The following is a 21957-nucleotide window of genomic DNA, read 5'->3' on the forward strand; positions in this document are numbered from 1 at the left end:
AAAGCAGTAGAAATTCTTATAACACACTGTAAGCATATACAGCTCCCAGGCTGCATTGCAAATACCCAGTCTAAAAAGACTGAAAAGCTAACCCTGTAGCTGCATGTACCAAAACTGACGCTGTGCCTTTAAGGCACCTCTGCCCCTAGCTTCCCATCATGCCTCAGGGGTTACAGTTAGGTCAGTTGTTCTTTCCGGCTCCTTCAGGAAGGACCCTGGATGCACAGCTCCACATTTTTTCTGACTTTTTCAGTCAGAAAATCTTCAAAAGAACAATTTTTTGATTTACTTTGACTTTCAACATCAGGGTCAAGTAAATAACTGCTTAGCAGTCGAATTTTTGTGAGGTTTTCCTGTCAGGATGCCTTCATTATTTGATGATTGCCCTTCTTGTGGCCACAAGAAGGCAAAAACGGACTCTCATGAGGTCTGTATTTTATGCTTGCCAGAAGATCATGATCCAAAAGACTGTTCTCATTGTCAAAACCTGTCTGACAGAACTTTAAAAGACAGAGAGAGGAACAGGCTCTATGGTCTGGCCCAGAGATCCATGAGGGGAAGATCTACAGAGAGGAAGAGTTCAAAGAAACCCAGAACTCCCTCCAAAGGCAAGTCAGAGCGTCCATCAACCTCAGCGCCGGGCTCGGCGCTGAAAAAACGACATCTGATGGACAATTCGAAAGAAAAAGCTCCGTCGACGTCGGGACCGGCGTCGATGAGGAAATCGTCGTCGAAAGGAAAATCACCGACGACGAAGAAAGCTCCGCCGTCGTCAACTAGGCGACGATCGGCGTCGAGAGAAGCCACGAGATCTCCGTCGACGAGAAGATCGGCGTCGAGACGTAAGTCAACTCTGCCGCCGTCAACCAGGCGACGGTCGGCGTCGAGAGACAGAATACACTCGCCGTCGTCTCAACGTCGACAGGCTTCGAAGAGTGTGACACCTCCGCCGACGTCTCCACGGAGGCGCTCGGCGTCGAGGAGCAAGAGCCCCCTCGGACGATCGTCGTCGAGGAAGGGATCATCGTCGAAGGCGTGTCGGCGCTCGACGTCGAGGATGTCCGATCCTCCGCCGTCGCCACATGCCAGGTCGACATCAAGGGCTTCGTCGACGACAGGACGTCGAATGCCATCTCCGTCGCCGACAGACCAACGTCGGTCGACGTCGAGACCTCCGTCGACGGCAGGGCAACGCCGTTCGACGTCGAGACCTCCGTCGACGGCAGGGCAACACCGTTCGACATCGAGACCTCCGTCGACGGCAGGGCAACACCGTTCGACGTCGAGACCTCCGTTGAAGGCAGGGCGACGCCGTTCGACGTCGAGGGAGAAGACTCCGTCATCGGCTCGACATCACAGTTCGACGTCGAAGATTATCACTCCGTCGACGCCGCAGAGGCGTTCAACGTCAAGGGAAAGACTTTTAAGACGTCTGCCAACACCGGTGAGACGAAAATCTCCTTCAGTGCCTTCGACTATTTTGGTGACTCAATCGGCTTCTCACCATTCCTCCTCAAGTGCCTCTAGCTCATCGAGGTCCACTTCCAGGAGTAGAAGTCCGTTGCCCCAGCGAAAGATAACACTCTCGCCAAGATGGTATGCTCCGTTGAGCAAGTGGAAGGATTCTGGAGCGACGGAGAGGCTGCAAAGATATGTAAGCCCACTCCACAGGTCACCTCTTCAGAGACTGATAGAAGAGACAGACAGACAGAGTCCTATCAGGCACCGATCAGGCTCTCGGGAGAGGAGAGCGGAAAGGTCGCATACCCCCAGGGTCTCCCGATCGCCACGGAGAGAGCATCCCAGGTCTCGAACACCGAGAAGGGAGGTACGAACTGAGAGGTCGAGATCTCCACGAAGGGAGCATCGGAGAGAATCACGTTCTCCTCGAAGGGAAGACCGACCGAGAAGATCGCCAGTGAGGAAGGAAAAATCTCACCACAAGAGAAGGAGAACACCATCATCCTCCTCCTCATCTTCTTTGAGATCTTCTAAAGGGGATTACTCCCCAACGCTGGCAGACAGCCCTCGCTCCAGAGCTTCCCCGCTTGACGACGTCAACACATATCTGGACGTTCTTCAAAGGGGCGCTCAAAAACTTCAAATAGAAATGGCTGTTCCAGAAGTTTCCACTACTGTGATTTTTGAGACCCTTCGTCACAAATCATATTCACGGCCTTTGCTCCCATTGGTTCCAGGGATAATGGACCCAATCAAGGAGGTTTTCCTCACGCCAGCAGCGATCAGGGCGGTACCGGCACGTATCCAGAAAAAGTATAGGCCGGCCGACTCGGATCCAATCTTTGTTAAAGGGGAGCCTGCGGCGGACTCAGTTATCGTAGCCTCAGCTAGGAAGAATCACGCAGTCGCTCCTTCTTCTTCAGTTCCTCCTGACAAGGACAGCAAGACCCAAGATTCTTGGGGACGCAGAGTGTGCAGCACAGCAGCTTCATCCCTGAAAGTCTCTAGTGCCTCAGCACTTCTCGGCAGGTACGATAGAGCTCTGTGGGACTCCATGGAACGATTCAAAGAGAAATTGCCCAAGGAGGACCAGAAGGACTTTGAGGAAACAGTGACGGAGGGCTGTTTGGTGGCAAACCAAATGATCAGTTCATCCGCAGATAACGCCCTTCTAGCAGGACATGCCTACTCACATGGGGTTTGCGCGAGAAGATCTTCTTGGTTGCGTTTAACTGGTCTCAAACCAGATGCCCAGCAACGCATCCTTAATCTGCCCTTCTCAGGATCTTCACTCTTTGGGGAACATGCCGATCAAGAAATGACCCGCATGAAAACCGAATTGGACACGGTGAAGGCGGTTGGTCTGGAAAAGAAGAAAGAGCCGTTCAAGCGACGCTTCAAGACCAACAAGAACCGGGGAGGCCAACAGAGGGTTCAAACCCCTCAATGGTCTCAGAACAAGCCACAAGGGAAGACACAATACAGAGGAGGAAAATCGGGCAGAGGCAGACATCATCAGTCCTCTGCCACGCCTAGAGGAGGCAAAGCCTGAGCAGTGGCTTCCTCTGGCGCCGTTACCCACTCCAGTGGGAGGAAGTGCTTCGCAACACCTGGCAGAGTGGGTCAGCATCACAAAAGATCAGTGGGTGCTGAATATACTGCGCAATGGATATGCGCTACGTTTCCGGAAGAGACCACAACCGATTCCTCCAAAAAAGACTCGCTCGTACCATCTAAACCTCCTCAAAAGGGAGGTGAGCGTCCTCTTAAAGAAAAACGCAATCGAAGAGGTACCCCCACCCCAAAGGGGGAGAGGAGTGTACTCAAGGTATTTTCTAGTCCCCAAAAGAGACCAAGAGGACAAGTTCAGACCGATTTTAGATCTTCGGACCCTCAACAAGGTGGTGGTCAAAGAGAAGTTTCGCATGCTGGCACTTCATCAGATATGTCCTCATCTACAAAGTGGAGATTGGATGTGTTCGGTGGATTTACAGGACGCGTACTTCCACATTCCTATAACACCAGGTCATCGGAAGTACTTGAGGTTTCTGGTAGGGAACAAGCATTACCAGTACAAAGTACTTCCGTTCGGTCTAAAATCCGCACCAAGGGTGTTCACCAAGTGCATGGCAGTGGTAGCGGCATGTCTACACAAAAAAGGTCTTTTTGTGTACCCATATCTAGACGACTGGCTCCTGAAGAGTCCGTCCCCTCAACAAGCCACCAAAGACTGTCGTCTGTGTCTTCAACAACTACACAGGCTTGGGCTCCACGTGAACACAGAAAAGTCAGTCCTGCATCCCACACAAAACATCCACTATCTGGGAGCAGTTCTATACACAAATTTAGGAAGAGCGTTTCCTTCGCAGGAGAGACTATCTTCCATGGGGCAGAAATGCAGAAAGTTACTTCAGTTTCCTCGTCCAAAGGTGCGAGAAGTAGCGTCTCTACTGGGCTCCATGGCGTCCTGCATCTTCCTAATTCCAAACGCCAGGTTGAGGATGCGTCCTCTACAAGAGTCTGTGGAAGATCAGTGGGACCAAGCGACAGGAGATTGGGAGGATCGAATCATCCTATCTCAAGCAGCACTGACCTCAATACAGTGGTGGACTCGCCCTCGGAATGTCTTGCAGGGAGTCCCTTTTCAGCAGCCTCTTCCTTCGATGTCTGTGGTAACGGACGCATCTCTGGAAGGTTGGGGTGCTCACAAGGGTCATCTTCAGATTCAGGGTCGCTGGTCGACCAACCTTCAGACCTACCACATCAACATGCTGGAACTTCGAGCAGTTCATCTGGCGCTCAAAGCGTTCTTTCCAGCAATCACAACGGACAAAATCTTGGTTCAGACGGACAACACTACAACTATGTTCTATCTGAACAAGCAGGGAGGAACCCGGTCTCGCCCTCTGTCTCAGGAGGCCCAGACAATATGGCACTGGCTTCTGGCTCGGGGACTGTCGGTGGTGGCAGTACACCTTCCAGGCGAGCTAAACACAAAGGCAGACGCACTCAGCAGGCACTTCGAAGATCAGCCAAACTGGGTGCTAAACGACGAAGTAGTCGAAGAACTCTTCCATTGCTGGGGCCGTCCAGACATAGATTTATTCGCGGACGACGAAAACGCCAAATGCCACGCCTTCGCGTCCAGGTTCCACCGACCATGGACAAGAGGGAACGCTCTCCTGCTGGAGTGGACAGGAATGTTCGCCTATGCGTTTCCTCCTCTGGCACTGATTCCGAAGGTGGTGGCAAAGCTCATCAGATCAAGCATGGACATGATCCTAGTTGCTCCGGATTGGCCGCGACAATGGTGGTATCCAGACCTATTACATCTGTCGCTGTGTCCACACAGACGTCTGCCATGCAGGCCAGACCTGTTGAGCAAAATGAACGGGAGGATCCTGCATCCCAACCTCCCGTCACTGAACCTGACTGCATGGCTCCTGAGGTCTTGCAATACGGACACTTAAATCTGCCTCCAGAATGTATGAATATTTTAAGAGAGGCAAAGAGGCCTTCCACAAGGGCGTCTTATGCGTTCAAGTGGAAGAGATTTTTCATTTGCTGTAAGGACCATGGCTTTGATCCCACCAAAGGACAAGAAGAGGTAGTCCTCCCATACCTCCTTTACTTAGCGACATCAGGGTTGAAATACGCTTCTATCAGGGTTCACCCATCTGCCATAGTAGCGTGCAGAAAATCACCTACACAAACGTCGTTTTTTCAGGTCCCAGTGGTTAAGGATTTCCTTCAGGGATTGAAGAAGGTCTATCCCCCTGTGAGAAATCCTTCTCCTCCCTGGGAGTTGAACCTGATTCTCTCCAGGCTGATGTCTGCACCGTTTGAACCTATACACAAGGCCTCCTTGCAGCATCTCACTTGGAAGGCGGCCTTCTTGGTGGCAATAACCTCTGCTTGCAGGGTTAGCGAGATTCAAGCACTCTGCACCAAGGAACCTTACACTGTGTTTCACCACAACAGAGTGGTAATGAGGGCTCACCCGTCTTTCCTTCCAAAAGTGGTATCGGATTTTCATATAAACCAAACGATTACCCTTCCTTCGTTCTTTCCTAACCCATCGACCCCAGCTGAGAGGTCGTTGCACTCGTTAGATCTTAAACGGGTGCTAAAGTTTTACCTAGAAAGAACGAAGGGCACCAGAAAGACAGACCAACTCTTTGTCAATTATGGTTCAATGAGAACCGGGTTTGCAGCAGCCAAAAGGTCCATCTCCAGATGGATTGTCTCATGTATCAAACTAGCATACCAACTGGCTGGCAAACCTTTGTTACAATCACCCAAAGCTCATTCCACTAGAGGGAAGGCAGCCACAACAGCATTTTTACATGACATTCCCATGTCAGAAATTTGCAAGGCTGCGACATGGAAATCAGTCCATACCTTTACAAGGCATTATTGCCTAGAGTCTGATTCCAGAGCGGATTCTCAAGTAGGGCAAGCCTCCTTGAGAAACCTATTTGGGTAGAATAAGGCCTACTTTTGGGCCTACGAATGTGAATGTTACCTGTTGATTCCTTTGCCCGCAGGGATGAGGTGAGGCTCGCTACTCTATTCTAATGCTTATGACTATTGATGAGGATCCCCTGGAAGAGAAGGATTAGTTACTTACCTGTAATCCTAGTTCTCTTCCAGGGGTATCCTCATCAAAGTCATAAGCAACCCTCCCGCCTCCCCGGGCAAAGGACTTTGTTTATTAAGTAGGAGATGTTTTAACCTGTTATTACCATGATTTGGTTTTCAGTCTCCGAAAAGAACAACTGACCTAACTGTAACCCCTGAGGCATGATGGGAAGCTAGGGGCAGATGTGCCTTAAAGGCACAGCGTCAGTTTTGGTACATGCAGCTACAGGGTTAGCTTTTCAGTCTTTTTAGACTGGGTATTTGCAATGCAGCCTGGGAGCTGTATATGCTTACAGTGTGTTATAAGAATTTCTACTGCTTTCTAAGCATTAAAACAGTTTCTAAACAAGCATTGGTGTTGTTTCTCATGTTTCTAATGCTAATACACATGTATGGTGGAAATTCTTCACAGCATATTCCAGCTCTACTGTTTTATTTGGCTGCAATTGCTTATTTTTATATATATTTATATATATGTATATGTATATGTGGGGCACATATAATATATTGTTTCCGGGGTCCCGCGCATGGGCGGGAATATTCTAATGCTTATGACTTTGATGGGGATACCCCTGGAAGAGAACTAGGATTACAGGTAAGTAACTAATCCAACTCCGCCCACTGATTAATTCTCCCCACAGGCGGGGAATTAATTGCGCATGGGTGGAGCAGCAACGTTCTGACGGGCACACGTCTACTGTGACTCATGACGGCCGGGAGTCGTCATGAGCACCGAAGGTGTTAAATATAATCTCGGGAACATCTACACATATGCAAAGATCTCAATAAAAATATACAAATTTAAATTCATATGAAATGCAGTTAAACAACTACCTTCAACAGTCAGTGCAAAGTAAATGAGTAGAAAAATCTATGGAAAGGTTAAAAAAAAAAGCCTTCGCCCAGAATTTCTATTGCCAGTTATTTATTTATTTATGGTTTGCGCTGTATGTAATGTGAGTAGGCTCCAATTTAGTGGTATTAGCCCTCTGTTGTTTGATTATATAAAATCAATAAAATAAACACAGCAAGCATAATAAATCAAAACAGACACACAGTCACACACACACGTCTACCAACATAAATGTGCACCTCTCCCATCATATAGCAGTACTCCAATTATTATCGCCCTATGCAGCCATCTTTTTATAACTCTCACCAGTGTCACTAAATAATGTGAAGACACCATCATGGAAACTTTCAGACTCTTATAAAAGATATACTTTATCAAGTAATGACAGGGCTGAAAGATGAGACTCACTTGGTATGGTGAAGTTAGAACACACAGTTAATGCTAAAACTTGACTAGGGAATTTCATATGTTTTTATGGCAAAGTTGTTATAAACATTCAACCGTAACCTCCTTTCATCTATAGTTTTTAGGGAATATTTCTTGTGTGTGTTTAGTTGTTTTTTAATACCATTGAGGGCTTCTTTTAACAAGAAGCTGAGGGGTTTGTAAATGTCACCTAAGCCAAGAGACCACAAATATTGGGCCATAATACAAGCTACCCAATGTGAATCTTGTGTACTGCATATTTATTTTGATGCAATTTTCAAGAAAAAGGCACAATTTTGCAACAGAAAAATGTTTTTGGAAAACATTCTGTTGCATTCTGGACTGTTCTTTTTGTTTGTTTGCAATAAAACCAGTGAAGAAAATTATGTATCCTTTCCACAAGGTACAATTTAAAAAAAAAAAAAAGCATTTTGCTGTGGTAAGTTTGTTCTGTCTGTGGTATTTTCAAGATTTTATCTGCAGAATGCACCAAACAAAGGGCCATGATTGTAATAGGAACTGTCATATTTAGTTTATCTTTCAAGCGGAAGAGGTCAATTAAATTGTCAAGCTGAGTAGTGGGATTTGGGGCTGAACTACATGTATGGTCGCTATTAAAGATTGTAGTTGAGGAAAAGGAAATTCTATTGGATAAAATCCAGGATTCATGGGAATTATGTCAAAGCCTCGTATTACCTAAAATACTTCATGGATCTAAACTGCATCCCTGTGAAATACAGGTTTTGAAACTACAGATTTTTTTTTAATGCAAGTTCCCAAGCATGATTCTGTATGAATAACGAGTCCTATTTGTTAATACTATCATTACCAGAAAATGCAGCCTTCGAGCAATGGAGTCTGGAAGGTTATAAACCGTATGCTGTTTTGTTAACCACAGTTAGTGTATAGGCTTCTTACTTGCCATTTGGGATATAGTCTGTGAACAGTAACTTGTTTTGAGCTTTGGAGGATGAGGTCTCAAGCACGTTGCTGACCGGGTCATGCACATCTCTAAAGAGCTCCAGGTACAGCCTACCATGCAGAGCATTGGGAACCAAAGTGAGGTGGGGCCCGATGACGAAGCTTACCACTTTAATGGGAGAGTGCCTTTTACTTTATAGGGAATAAAACTAGGGTTTGAATACTCCATTAGCACGTCTCTCTGTGTTAGAGGAAGCCCCAGCACGGTCTTTGGATTGGTGTCCTGGCACTTTGTGCGTTAAAGATACGCAACATAGTGCCAAGCATAACTAATTGGACACTGTTCTTCACTGAAAGTATGCTTAACACTCAGGTAATGACTACATTTTCCTCCTCTCTGCAGAAGACATCTGAGAGGGAACAGCCCTCCGGAGATGACCACCCCTCCATTAAACGCTTAAAGCGATATATCAATGCCTGTGGAGTGCGGAAGAACTACAAAAAGCTCTTTGAAGGGCACCGCTCAGTGAAGTCCAAGGTTGCTGTACTGAAACAAGAACTGGAGGACCTTGGAGTGAAAGGTGAGGTGTTTAAAAGAGTAACATTTTATTTTGTTTGTTGGGCACTTAAGGCAATTCAACATTTTTTAAATAATGTATCCTGTTATTCCTTGATCTCTAGTCTCCCTTATCATTTTTCCCATCTGTACTAGCAAAGTGGTATTGTGCAAAAATGTGGTAATCGAGCTTTTTTTTTAAACATTGGTCAAGACAAGACTTATTGGATTAACATTCTGAATAGAAATACTTGTTTACAGCCTCATCACCTACTCTCTGAGTGCTTGGTCATCTGGGGACTAATGAGAGGTTGGAGCACAACTCAGCAGTAATTGGAGGGAAATAATGACCAGTAGGAGAGCATCACATCGCTGTTATGAAAGGTAGGAAATGCACCCTCCTGACAACTAACGAAACAAGCATTGGCATAGCCAATAGGTCTCGCTTTTGGGACCTTATAAGTATTTAGTTATGCTGCACAATATCCTTGGTGCAACATCAACTGTTGCATGGCTAAACACTTATAAGGTACAAGGTTTAGCCATGCAACAGCTGATGTTGTTGCACCAAGGATATTGTGCTGCGAAAGTAAATACTTATAAGGTCCCAAAAGCGGGAACTATTGGCTATGCCAATGCTTGTTTTATCTGTTGTGAACTGTTCTGTTAAAAGGCATGCGGCCTTCAATTTACAAGCAGGGGGAGGAGGAGGCAGCCACCGCCAAGGAAATGAGCGAGCAGCAGCTGAGCCCGTGCTCTGCTGGAGTACAGCTAAAAAAATAATTGTGCCTACTCCGAAAGCACCCCGCTACCTCCATCCCGCGGCCTGAAGTAAACACCTAGCCTCTAAATCCTTGGAATGTTTCGGGAACCTGTTCCATAATGTCCGCCAGTGGCCGTGGCGGTTGAGGTACCCGCTGCTTAGATTGGTTGCTGATTCGGTTCGCTCTGTGATTGGCTATGATCACTTCCGCTGGCTTGGCAGGTGTGGCGCAAGGTTTGAATCGGTGATTGAGGGTGCAGCGAGGAGGACACACGACAGGTGGCTTTGTTTGTTGTTATTTGACTTGGGGAGGTGACATGGAGTCAGCGATGAGGGTCCGGTCATAACGATACGTGGTATCGACAGTACACTTTGGGAGGAGGGTATCTGGGATAGGGTGGCCATGAAATACCTTGGCGGGATGAGGATAAGGGAACACAAGAAAGGAGGGCGAAGTATGCCTGGCGTTGCTTTCTGTTAATATCGGGAGCTGAATTGTGTATGTGGATAAATTTTTTCTGCAATCAGTTTCCCTCATCAGAAAGAACAAGAAAGCAAGAATTCCGAAATGGCTGGAGCAATGCATTATACGGAGTAAATGCCCCCCAGTAATGTGTGTAATAATACTGCAACTCCTCTGTGAGTGTCATAGCGTCCAGCTCTTAGTCACTTATATGATGAGTTAACCTCTTCTGGCGTGCAGCTTATTATAATTAAGGTTCTCTGTTTTCTGATTTTGACAATTTTAACAGAAAAATACAGATAGAAACCCATTTATTTTCCTGTTTGTATATTTTTTTTTAACGTGGCTAAAAACAGAAATTGTGTTGTTTTTTTGACTGATTCTACCTGCTGTCAGTCATGGCTGGCAAGCGAATAGCTATGTGGATTGACAGGCAAGGGGGTTAAAATAAAGAAAGGATTTTTTTTAAGCGGCTTTAACTGCAGTTCATATGCAGAAGGTTGATACTAAAATGTGTATGTTTTCCTGTAAGTGCATTTGATTTAGCATCTGGCGATTTTCAGATCTTTGAAACCTGTCAGGCATTCAAGCATGAGTGTACAATTATCTGTTATATAAATGTGGAAATACACTAGTTTCAGCTAACGTTTTTTTGCTAAAACCAAAATTTGGGTAAATAGAGATAAAATTAGCAAGAAATAAATATGGATAAATTCAGACAGAAAAGTAAACAAAAACACACCATAAAACCTTGAGTCCAAATTATAATGCAGAGCAGGGCTTACTCTGTCCCACGTAGATTTTACAACTGTCATCTTTACCCTGGTGTCCACACAATTCACCCACAAATGGTATCAGCTCAATAGATCGTGTTACAGAAACCAGTTCCTACAGCTTCTGCTGGCCACACACGACAATCATCTGAAGGTTAGCCAAAAAAACACTCGGTACCACTGAACACGGTGGAAGCTTGGATGGTTTAAAGAGCCAGAGCTGCACGCGAGCCATCAACATATGTGACACGTAGCTCCTGCAACAAAGTCCTCTGCAAATATGATAACGATTCTTCAAAAACAAACTGGGTTTCATTTAAATGCATAAGCATCCCACTTTAATACATTCGATTATATCATTGCATTGAGTGGCAATTATTAGGAGTGATAGCTTCTAAATATGAAATTAGAAACATTCATGCACACCCCACACCGGCATGACAACACCGCCACTAAAGGACCTAGAGGGAAGTCACTTGACTTATGTAGCTGTTTTAGGAGGTCAAAGTCTAACAAAAATGCCTAACAACAATGAATGTGTGTCCTCATGTAAAGTAATTTGTGCTATGTAAAGCGCTCTGATACCCAATTCCGGTCAAGTTTGCACTATATAGAACTCTGCAAAAAAAAAAAGAAGAGTGTTGTTATAGATAGAGGAGCCAAACTTTTCTTGTCCCCTTGCGTTAATTAATTTGTCCGATCACCAACTGATATTGTTACAACCATTCATACCAAACTATAAGTCCCGTTTTTTGAAGAAAAAATCTCCTCCTTTATTAAAAAACGTATTTTTTTATATTCATATGGCAATAAACTACAACCAAAACATCGTCAATATAAAAGAGATCACTAGGAGTTAAATAGAGCACCATTATATTCTAATAGAACATGTAATACAGCCTGTGTAAAAGAGATTTTGTACAGCGCACACACACCTTGCACTGCTGCATTTCAAGGCGCTCCCCGGGGGTAGGTGTTCAAAGACTCCAGACCCTCTGTAGTGCAATGAAGGTGCTCAAGGAGGACACTCGTCGGATTTCCAGTGCACTGAAACCCTCACTAGCATAAGATGCACTTTACAGCACTCGTGCTGGTCTTCACATTTGCCCATCTGTGAAAAGATCTCAGCGCAGCACCTCTGCTGCAGGATAGCGGGGAAGGGGCTTCTAAAACAATCGGGTCACATTAAGGCTCGGCTCGGTTTTGTGATAAAGGTTCCAGTGGGAGCACGAGCTGAGTCAGAACAAGGCATCGAACTCAAGCTTTCAGTGGCTTCACCAGACCTAATGCACGCTTTACGCCCAGGCATTAAGCATTATGAACCTGACCAAAGAGCAGATGAACAGTAGAATGGAAGATCAAACAAGCACTGACAAAACCAACAGGTTTGACATTTGCATGAACTGAGAATTGAATGGAAGCAAATCATAGGAATGTCTCAGCTGCCAGATTTGCCAATGCTTGTTTGTCTGCCAGCACTAGGGAGCGAGCACAGGAAAAAGCATCTGAAAAATGGATGCTGCAGAAAAAACGTTCCTTCCTTTTGTCTCTGAATCATTTTTCAGATGCTTTTTTCTGTCCTCGCTCCCCTGTGATGCCAGGCGACTCCACGCTGATTTCACATTTTTAGTAGTACAGTGTGCATCCAAATAGAGGTGGAAGTACACTACCTAACAGACAGAAGAACAACACTGGCAAAGCCAGTAAGTTTCACTGTTTGAAAGAAGCATTGTTATTCACATTTGCATTTTCCTTAAAGTTTTGAAAAAGTTGCAATCAGTACTTTCAAGGTCCCAACTGAAGCACCTGAGTCCTCCTTGAAAGATGTCCCTGGAGGGAGTCGCAAGTGCTTGTTGTAGCAGGCTTCAAAATCGTAGGCCAATCAAGTCAGACAAAAGAGCTTGCAGCGTTTGGATGGCTACCTTAATGTGTAACTAGAGGTGTAAAGCATTAGCTAAGCCAATAGATGTGGTTTGTAAATAAAAGTGCCTCTTCATGGACCACTGAGTGTGTGTGTACGGTATTGTGGAAGGGCAAGTGGATGAATGGTGGAAAGTCAACGAGTAGATCAATGGCTGCATGAGTGAATTGATTAGGTTTCACTGCAGTCAACTTTATGCAGAGAAATGTTATTAATGTTTAAAAAATTATCGAACTTTTTATTCTGAAATAAGTGGAGGCAAAACAAACACAATAAATTTGCAACCAAAGTCAGGGAAAACACCGACTTAAGTGAGCTCACAATTCCATAGAACAGATTTACTCTACGGCGGGCACTATTTCCACCTTTATGCTGCTGGAACTAGTCAGATGCCCACGAGCAGGCTGGGTGGCTCATCACACACAGGCAGTAGCTCATCAGAACAGGTTCTGCTGACTAAGTCAGTCCTGCCTGTAACAAGCTTTTTTTTGCTAAGAGAGGGGGAGGGGTCTTGAGACCCTGCAGTTGGATTAGGGGCCTTGGCGGGTGGCCATGCAACGGGGAGCCAGAGCAGATGTCGGAGCATGGGGTGCGCTGAGCGCAGGCATTCAGGCCCTGGCCCTGGCTCTGGTGTAGATCGGAGAGATTCCGATGAGAGCCAGAGACGCGCTCTGTGGTGGGGGTGGGGCGGAGCGAGGCGCTTGGGAGAGCAAGCCGTGAGGAAAGCCATATGGCGGCTGTGCACGCGCACGTAACCGCAAGCATTAGGCTACAAGCAAAAGCTTGTGGTCGCATTTCTAAAGCCCACTCACTAAATGTCTCGCCAGGTTAGCGCATGTGCTGGCTCAGGCGAGACCTAAAAATAAGAGAGGGGAAGGAGAGCCACAGGAGTTGGGGGCATTGAGGAGGTATGTTTGAAAGCAAATCTCAAACAGCATATTTAACGCAAAACAGTTTGAACGAAATATGTATTACTTGGGTTTTTCACATTGTTATGACGAAGGTAATAAATTTAGCTTTTTCTCAAACCCCTGGCCTACCCTCTTCTAGGATATAATTTACGTTTTTGTTTCTTGTTTTTTTTTTATATAGATGTGATGATTTTTCTGATTGCCCCAGATTTCTGTGAAGAGGTTGACCTAATTGCCATGGAACACAATTTGATTAAGGGAGAAGTGTAGATTTTACCTCTGGTCAACTGGTCACGCATGTGACAACTTACCCACTAGACCACCCATCTTCTTTTGGCTTTCTAGTTGAACTGTCAACACTGCATTGTAGTTCCAGCTAAAGAGTGAGGCTTTTATAGGGCAGTTTCTGTATACAAGATCATTTAGTTCAAGGTTAACCTGGTAAGGTGGGCATTTTTGTCAGCAAGAGAACACGTGGAAGTGAGGCCAGGCAGATCATAACCTCTCTTGCTTTTCTCACTCTTTTACAGGTAACCCAACCTTAGAAAAGTGCAAGGTGGTAAAACTGAAGAGGGAGGAACGTGAAGAGCTGGCTTCACTGGACCTGAGCAATATCATAAGCAACAGTGGTAAGCAGACCCCCAGTATATCACTCCCTTGATTTGCAAATTTTGGTGCCCAAAAATTGAAATTTAGCGGCACAAAAGTGAAAATTTATCTGCATTATTGCAGCACTTTATTTTACTCTTAATCATTCTTTTTCAGCCCTAAATCAATGGAACCGGTTTTAGCATAGTATGCCACTATGAAATAGGCACGAAAAAGTTTCTGCAGCGCCACAGAAGCACAGCTCCAATCTACTAACCTTGTGGGAAGGGGCTGTATTTCTCGCTGGGATGTTCTGGCGCAGATGTAAGCACCCCTGCCAGGGCACCACTTTCACCACTCCCTGTTTTTATTCACATAGCTCCCTTCACTCTCTGCTTTCAGTCTCGCAGCTCCTTGCGCTCCCTGATTTCAGTCATGCAGCTCCCTTCGCTCCCTGGGTGCAGCCACACAGCCCCCCCCTTCGCTCCCTGGGTACAGCCACACAGCCCCCCCTTCGCTCCCTGGGTGCAGCCACACAGCCCCCCCCCCCCCTTGCTCCCTGTATGCAGCCACACAGCCCCCCTTTGCTCCCTGGGTGCAGCCACACTGCCCCCCTTCGCTTCCTGGCTGCAGTCCCACAGCCTCCTCTTGTGTCGTGTGCACCGACTCCCATTTATCTGTAGTGCTGACAGGACAAATATCTCGCAATATTCACCCTTCAGAATCAGGTTCCCCAGTTCCAAATTTGGCAGCTCTGACCATAGTGTCGCATCCTCTCCCCCACTAAACACCATACTGCCCTACCGCGAGAAACTTGCACTGCTGTCTCCTACAACCCCATTGTCCCCCGCTATAAACACCTGGGTGCGGCTCAATTTAAATTACGCACTAGACAAGAGCAATATGCTGCCTACAAAAAAATGAAACAACATCCTTGAAAAAGCAAACCCTCATAGGGAATGCAAAATTAAGTAAAGCATGTGAAATGTAAGAAGGAACAACAAGGTTACTTTAACGCTTTTACACTCACTATTCAGAAATCGGTGAATGCTTTTGCCTGAAAAGTTAAGGCCATGAATACAGGGCACGGAATGGACCTATTTCAATGTCCAGTGCTTATATCCGTACAGAACGTAAGCAGTGTGGTAAAAAGACCACTTCCCTGAACACCGAGTCGCAGTACACATTTTGTTTTCCAATAAACGTGTTGCAGTACCTCCAAGATTGGTGCACTAGTCCCCTGCCCGGGGGAAAACAACGCTATTCAAAGATAGACAAGTAAACAAAAGTAGCGCTTCACTTGCAAACTCAGTAGAGTGGCGCTAATGTGTTTGGGTGTGAATAAAATCAATCTGCCACTTTGCTACCACTCTGTCTGGCTTTATTTAGTTATTTTTTATATTTGTAAACTTTTATTCCCGCAGCTGCACTTTAGAACAGTGCTTTAAATGGGCCGGTACTGTCCGGTACGGAGTACCAGCACTTTTTTATTTTGAGAGATAAACCAGCACTTCTCAAGAGAAATGTAATACCTTTAATTGGAGACTACTGGCACTTCACAGAAACAAACAGATACTCTGGTACGGAGTACCTGCATTTCTATTTTTCCATTTCAAGCACTGCTTTGGAGTAGAAAAATGTCAGAAAAAGACAATTTCCACTGGTTTTCTTTTTTGGATCCATTTCACAGGGTAACAAATCAACAAATGAAGGTAAGAGAGGATGTTGAACCGTTTCTGAAGTCAAGGTTTTTAGTAAGCGAGAAGTGGCGGCTGCTAGACTGAGGGAATAAGAGGGAGGGCAGCTGAAGCGGCAGAGTATACATGTCTTTGTATTATCTGCCCAAGAAGGAAAATATAAGTCCTGTTCGAGGCATATGAGCTGCAGATTACACACTGTGCATAGATGGCCACCTAGTTTTGGGCCCGGATGTTAGCAGTTTGTTTTGCTGTAGAAAAGTCTTTGGAAGTCACGGGATAGGTGACTCCTCCTTTGGATGATACTGCGCATGGGCATCGGCTCCATCCCCAGATTGTTTTTTTTCCGCCACCGGGCACGGATCTGTTTCCAGTGCTCCGCGTTGGAACCGATTTCCTTCGGCTCTCAATCCTCACCAACTTACAGAAATTAAGTTTCTAACTGGATAGGTGACTCCTCCTTTGGATGATACTGCGCATGGGCATCAGCTCCATCCCCAGATTGTTTTTTTCCGCCACCGGGCACGGATCTGTTTCCAGTGCTCCGCGTTGGAACCGATTTCCTTCGGCTCTCAATCCTCACCAACTTACAGAAATTAAGTTTCTAACGCTTTTCCAGTCGACGCTATTCTTCAACACCCAAAACTTCGAATCCGGTAGTCGTCGACGGCCTTCGGGCCTAGCTAGGCCACGACTCCAGCTCATGGAAAGGACGCCATTTAAAAAGTGTCCTCAAAGTGGGTCGATGTTTCCCCACACCGACCTTCATGAAGTGTGTAACCTTTGCCTCTCCCCGGAGCAGGAGGCCAAAGTGTTCCGCTTGTGCCTCTTTCCGCTCCAAAAAGACTATCCGGGACCGAAGAGCGAGGAGAACAATGGCTCGATCTTCAGCTTCCATTCCGGACGACATCTTTCAGGAAGGCGTCAACGTTCCAGAACAACACGACGTTGACAGCAATTCCGAGGCAGAAGACTCCGAAGTCGAGGACATCACTCTAGCACAACGGGTCGTAAGTAAGACCGTCGACCCCGACCCTTCCTCAACACACCCAAAGAAGGCCCCGGTTACACCCTCGCCCTCGGTCTCGAGTGCACACGACACACTGCTTCGAATGCCCCACCTTCGGGCCTGGTTAAGAAGCTAACTGAGCCTTCAGGCGGCTCGGGAACGAGTCAGCCTTCTCAAGGTGCCAGCGCATACCTACCGGCACTGAAAAAGACAACATTACCGGCCACGCCAACATCCAAACCATTGGCGCCGAAGCATATCACTACTCCTTCGGCACCGAAACCAAGGTCTGAACCAAGCAAACCCGATTCGGAAAAACACCTGGAACTGAAAAAACCATCGGATCCAAAAACTGTACCGGAGCCGGAAAAATACTCGGAACCGAAAAAAGCTTTGGAGCTGAAAAAGACTCCTGCTTCTCCGAGGTAAGACATTGATCCAAAAAACCAAAGCAAACCGCTTCGGTGCCGAAATCTTCCTCGGCACCAAAGGATCGGCCTCCTGCAGAGGACTTATTTCATCCAGACCCTGCTCAAAAGACTCTAGCTAAAGATCCAATCACTGGACAGCTAATTCTAGTTTCAAAAAAGCGACCACTGGCCACACCAGCTCCGCATTCAAATAAGAAGGATATGGCTACCTCTCCCCTAAGACTGCCTTCCCCTTCTCTTTCACCTGTACCATCACCACCTCCTCCCATACCACAACATTCCCCAACATTCTCTATCATACCAGGCGATGGCAACAGGGATGATAGCTCTGATGATATGGGGGGGGGGGGGGGGGTGTAACCTACCTGATCCAGCTACTCCTACAGGATCACCTGACCCGTGGGATGATTATACTGCCCCAGATGTCCCAAATGTCCCTCAGGATGACATATACCCCTCAAGGCCTTCCCCACCAGAAGACACTATGAGTTTCAATCAATTAATTCACAGAGCTGCGCAATATCATGGGGTAGACATGCACACAGACCCTGTAGATGAAGACTTCCTAATGGATACCTTTGATAATGCACAAAGGTCCTCATCCACTTTACCAATGCTTAAAGGAGTCATTAAGCATGCTCCTGAAGTCTTCAAGGACCCAGTCAGAACTCAGGTCATTAACCCTCGTATAGAGAAAAAATATAAAGCTGCCCCCTCAGACCCAGCATATATTAAAGGTCCAGTACCGCTAGACTCACTTGTAGTTTCCAATGCACCCAAGAGCGCAAACTCACAAACATCAGGGGAAGCTCTTCCACCAGATAAAGAGTCTAAGCTACTTGACGCATCAGGGAAAAGAACGGCGTCTCAAGCAGCAAACATGTGGCTTATTGCCAATACACAGGCATTATTAGCCAGACAAGACAGGGCACATTATGACAAATTAGAATCATTAATGAGTCACCTCCCTGATAAATACAAGGATAGCGCAAATGAGCTCATCCAAGAGGGGAAAAACATTACAAATACCTCCATTCGGTGTGCTCTTGATGCAGCGTATACTGCCTCTAGGGCAGTTAACACCAGATTTTATTACATAGACATGCCTGGTTACGCATATCAGGGTTCAAGCCGGAAGTACAAAGTGCCATTCTTAATCAACCCTTTGATGAGCAGCACCTATTCGGACCTAACGTAGATGTATCACTTGAAAAAATGAAAAAGGTTACAGATACCGCCAAATCTTTGGGAGCCCTGCAGTCGCAGGCTCCCAGACATTCATTTTGACGCTCATACTATCGATGTGCCACCAGGGGATACTCTTCAGACACACATTCTACCTCATACAAAGCCTCTACACAGTCCACTTACAGCAAGGGCTACCAAAGGGGTGGTTACAGGGGTAACAATAACAAAGGCAGAGGTAAAAATAACAACTCCCGTTCTGCCTCTACCCCTGCCCAATGACTCCCTTCCCCCGTCCCATTCCACTCCTGTCGGGGGAAGACTTCAACAATACCTGCCAGCCTGGGAAAACATCACATCAGACAGGTGGGTGCTCTAAATAATTAAATCAGGTTTCTGTCTAGAACTAACATCCACCCCCCCAAACATACCACCCAAGCAACGTCCAATGTCGCAAGAACATTTAACACTGCTCAGACAGGAGGTAATATCCCTCCTGCAAAAGATTGCAATAGAGATAGTTCCAGAGCATCAGGAAAACAAATGAGTATACTCCCTATATATCCTAATACCAAAGAAGGATGGATCTCTAAAACCCATCCTAGACCTCAGACCTCTAAACATTTACATACAGTTGGATCATTTACACATGGTCACACTCCAACAAGTCCTTCCACTTCTGGTACTAAACGACTTCCTTCTCACCGTAGATCTCAAGGACGCCTACTTCCATATTCCCATCCACATGGCGCACAGAAAATATCTCCGATTTGTGCTAGACGGCCAGCACTACCGGTTCAAAGTGCTCCCATTCGGAGTCACAACAGCGCCAAGGGTGTTTACCAAATGCCTAGCAGTAGTAGCTGCACACTTAACCCTTTCGATGCTGATGACGAGCTCAGCTCGTCATCACCCACGGGTGGCGTGTGCTGATGACGAGCTGAGCTCGTCATGTAACGCGGTTATTTAAAAAAAAGCCGCACAGCGCAAAAATCGCCGCAGCAGCGATGCGGTTAAGAAGACAACACATTCATGTCTTTTCATATCTAGACGACTGGCTCATAAAAGCCAGCTCATACAGCCAGTTTGTACAACACACTCACGCTACTATTCAACTGCTTCACAATTTGGGATTCACAGTAAATCACACCAAATCGCATCTTCAACCCTCGCACATACAACAGTAACTCGGCGCTACAATAAACACCCAACTAACACTAGCTTATCCCTCTCCAGCCAGGATAACAAGTCTACAAACTCTCCTAACAAAATTCAAACCACAACACTCGCTACCAGCTTGTTTGTTCATGCAGCTCATAGGAATGATGGCGTCTTGCATATTTGTAGTACCTCACGCAAGACTGCAAATGCGTCCACTTCAAGAGTGCCTAGCACGCCAATGGAATCCGGCTCAAGGTCAACTAACAGACCTAGTGTTGGTAGACGGTCGGACTCATCGTTCTCTGCAATGGTGGAACACCAAAAACCTTTCCAAAGGGCGACCGTTTCTAGAGCCAGTTCCTCAAATAGTCATGACAGCGGACGCATCGCTCTCCGGGTGGGGAGCTCACCTACTGCATCACACCATGCAAGGCAGGTGGACACCACAACAGAAGTTACTCCACATCAACCACTAAGAGTTGCTAGCTGTGTTTCTAGCCCTAAAAGCTTTTCAAACTCAGGTCTCAGGCAACGCTGTCTTAGTCCGCACAGACAATATGACAGCTATGTACTACATAAACAAACGAGGGGGAACACACTCGCTGCAGCTCTCTGTTAGCAGCGCAGATATGGAGATGGGCTATACCACTAAAGATCTTCCTCTTAGCCCAAAACATTACAGGAGTACAAAACACTATGGCAGATCTGCTAAGTCCACAAACGCAGCAGATCCACGAGTGGGAACTTCATCCGCAAGTTCTTCATCCGTTCTTTCAAATGTGGGGAAAACCTCAGATAGACTTCTTCGCCACCCATGAAAACACAAAATGCCCAAACTTTGCCGCCAGATACCCACACCCATTGTCCAAAGGCAATGCGATATGGATGAACTGGTCAAAGCTATTTGCGTACGCTTTTCCTCCTCTCCCACTACTTTCGTTAGTGGTAAGCAAACTACAGCACATTCCCTAACGCTCATTCTAGTCTCTCCAACTTGGGCCAGACAACCGTGGTACACCACACTGCTGCAGATGTCTGTAGTACCACACCAAAAACTAAACCTATCTCCACGCCTATTAACACAGAACCATGGAGAGATCAGACACCCAGACTCAGCTCAACCTAGCGATCTGGCTCCTGAGGTCATTGAGCTTGGTTACCTTAGCCTTCCTCCAGAATGTATGAACGTTATCAAAGAAGCTAGACGTCCCACCACTAGAGCATGTTATGCTGCTAAGTGGAAACGGTTCGTCATATACTGCCAAAACAACCAAATAAATCCTTTAGACGGCTCTATTCAACACATCATAGAATACCTATTACACCTTCAAAAGTGTAACTTAGCCTACACATCTATCAGACTACACCTCGCTGCCATTGCAGCATACTTACAAAATAGGCAACATCTATCTAATTTTAGAGTACCAGCTAAAAAAGCTTTCATGGAAGGTCTCAAAAGGATAATTACCCCAGTATTGGAACTTTCATAGATTCCCATGCTTTGTATCATTCCCCATCGTCGGAATGGGAGTCTCGGTAACAAAAATACCATAGCTGTAGGTACAAAAGACAAAGGTAAAAGGCCTAGGCCTCATTCCATTTTGTAGCATATCACCCTCTTTGTGTAAAAGAGACCAAACTTTGGCATCAGCAAATCAGAAGTGCCTCACCCCTTAGAACCTTCCTGAAGGAACCTCAGAGCCTCAGATTTTCTACCGCATGTTGTGCTTAGGGAGTCTCCTGTTAGCTCTGCTCAACTTCTACTTTTCTAAGGAATTACTTTGGATATTTTCTTCAGAATCTTTTAGATTCTCTTCAGGATTACTGACTACCTTCCAGGATGAGTGAAATGGAGAAGAAAAAAGCCCTTCTCAAGCCTTGTTCCACCTGTGGCAAGAAAAGGCTTTTTGTGGAGGATATGCACAAAGACTGCATCTATTGCCTCTATCCTGACCACCAGGCTGCTGACTGCAAGATCTGTCGCACCTTCTCAACCAAGGCCCTCCGGGACCGTGAGGATAGACTCTTGACATGGCTCCAGAAGCTGAAGTCCAGGAAGGATACTGTCTCTAGTGACAGTGAGGATGCAGCGTCGATGTCTTCATCAAGAAGGTCAGTGAAGAGGGGTAGGGGTTCTCCTTCCCCTTCTGTGGAAAGACCTTCTAAGGCCTCTAAAAAGACCCCCAGTGCGTCTGAG

General features: G+C 46.2%; 1 protein-coding gene across 2 annotated transcripts in view; it reads left to right on the forward strand.

Annotated features, from left to right (window-relative positions):
* The window catches only part of HIRIP3 (HIRA interacting protein 3), a 135602-nt gene that overhangs the window by 92595 nt on the left and 21050 nt on the right, over positions 1 to 21957 (forward strand). For both annotated transcript variants that reach the window (XM_086932100.1, XM_086932099.1), the window contains 2 exons: positions 8706 to 8883; positions 14220 to 14318. In XM_086932100.1, coding sequence (XP_086788226.1) covers positions 8706 to 8883; positions 14220 to 14318 — 277 coding nt within the window. The remainder of the gene's footprint in view (positions 1 to 8705; positions 8884 to 14219; positions 14319 to 21957) is intronic.

Source organism: Lissotriton vulgaris, chromosome 7 (genome assembly GCF_964263255.1).
Source record: "Lissotriton vulgaris chromosome 7, aLisVul1.2, whole genome shotgun sequence".
Lineage (NCBI taxonomy): Eukaryota > Metazoa > Chordata > Amphibia > Caudata > Salamandridae > Lissotriton > Lissotriton vulgaris.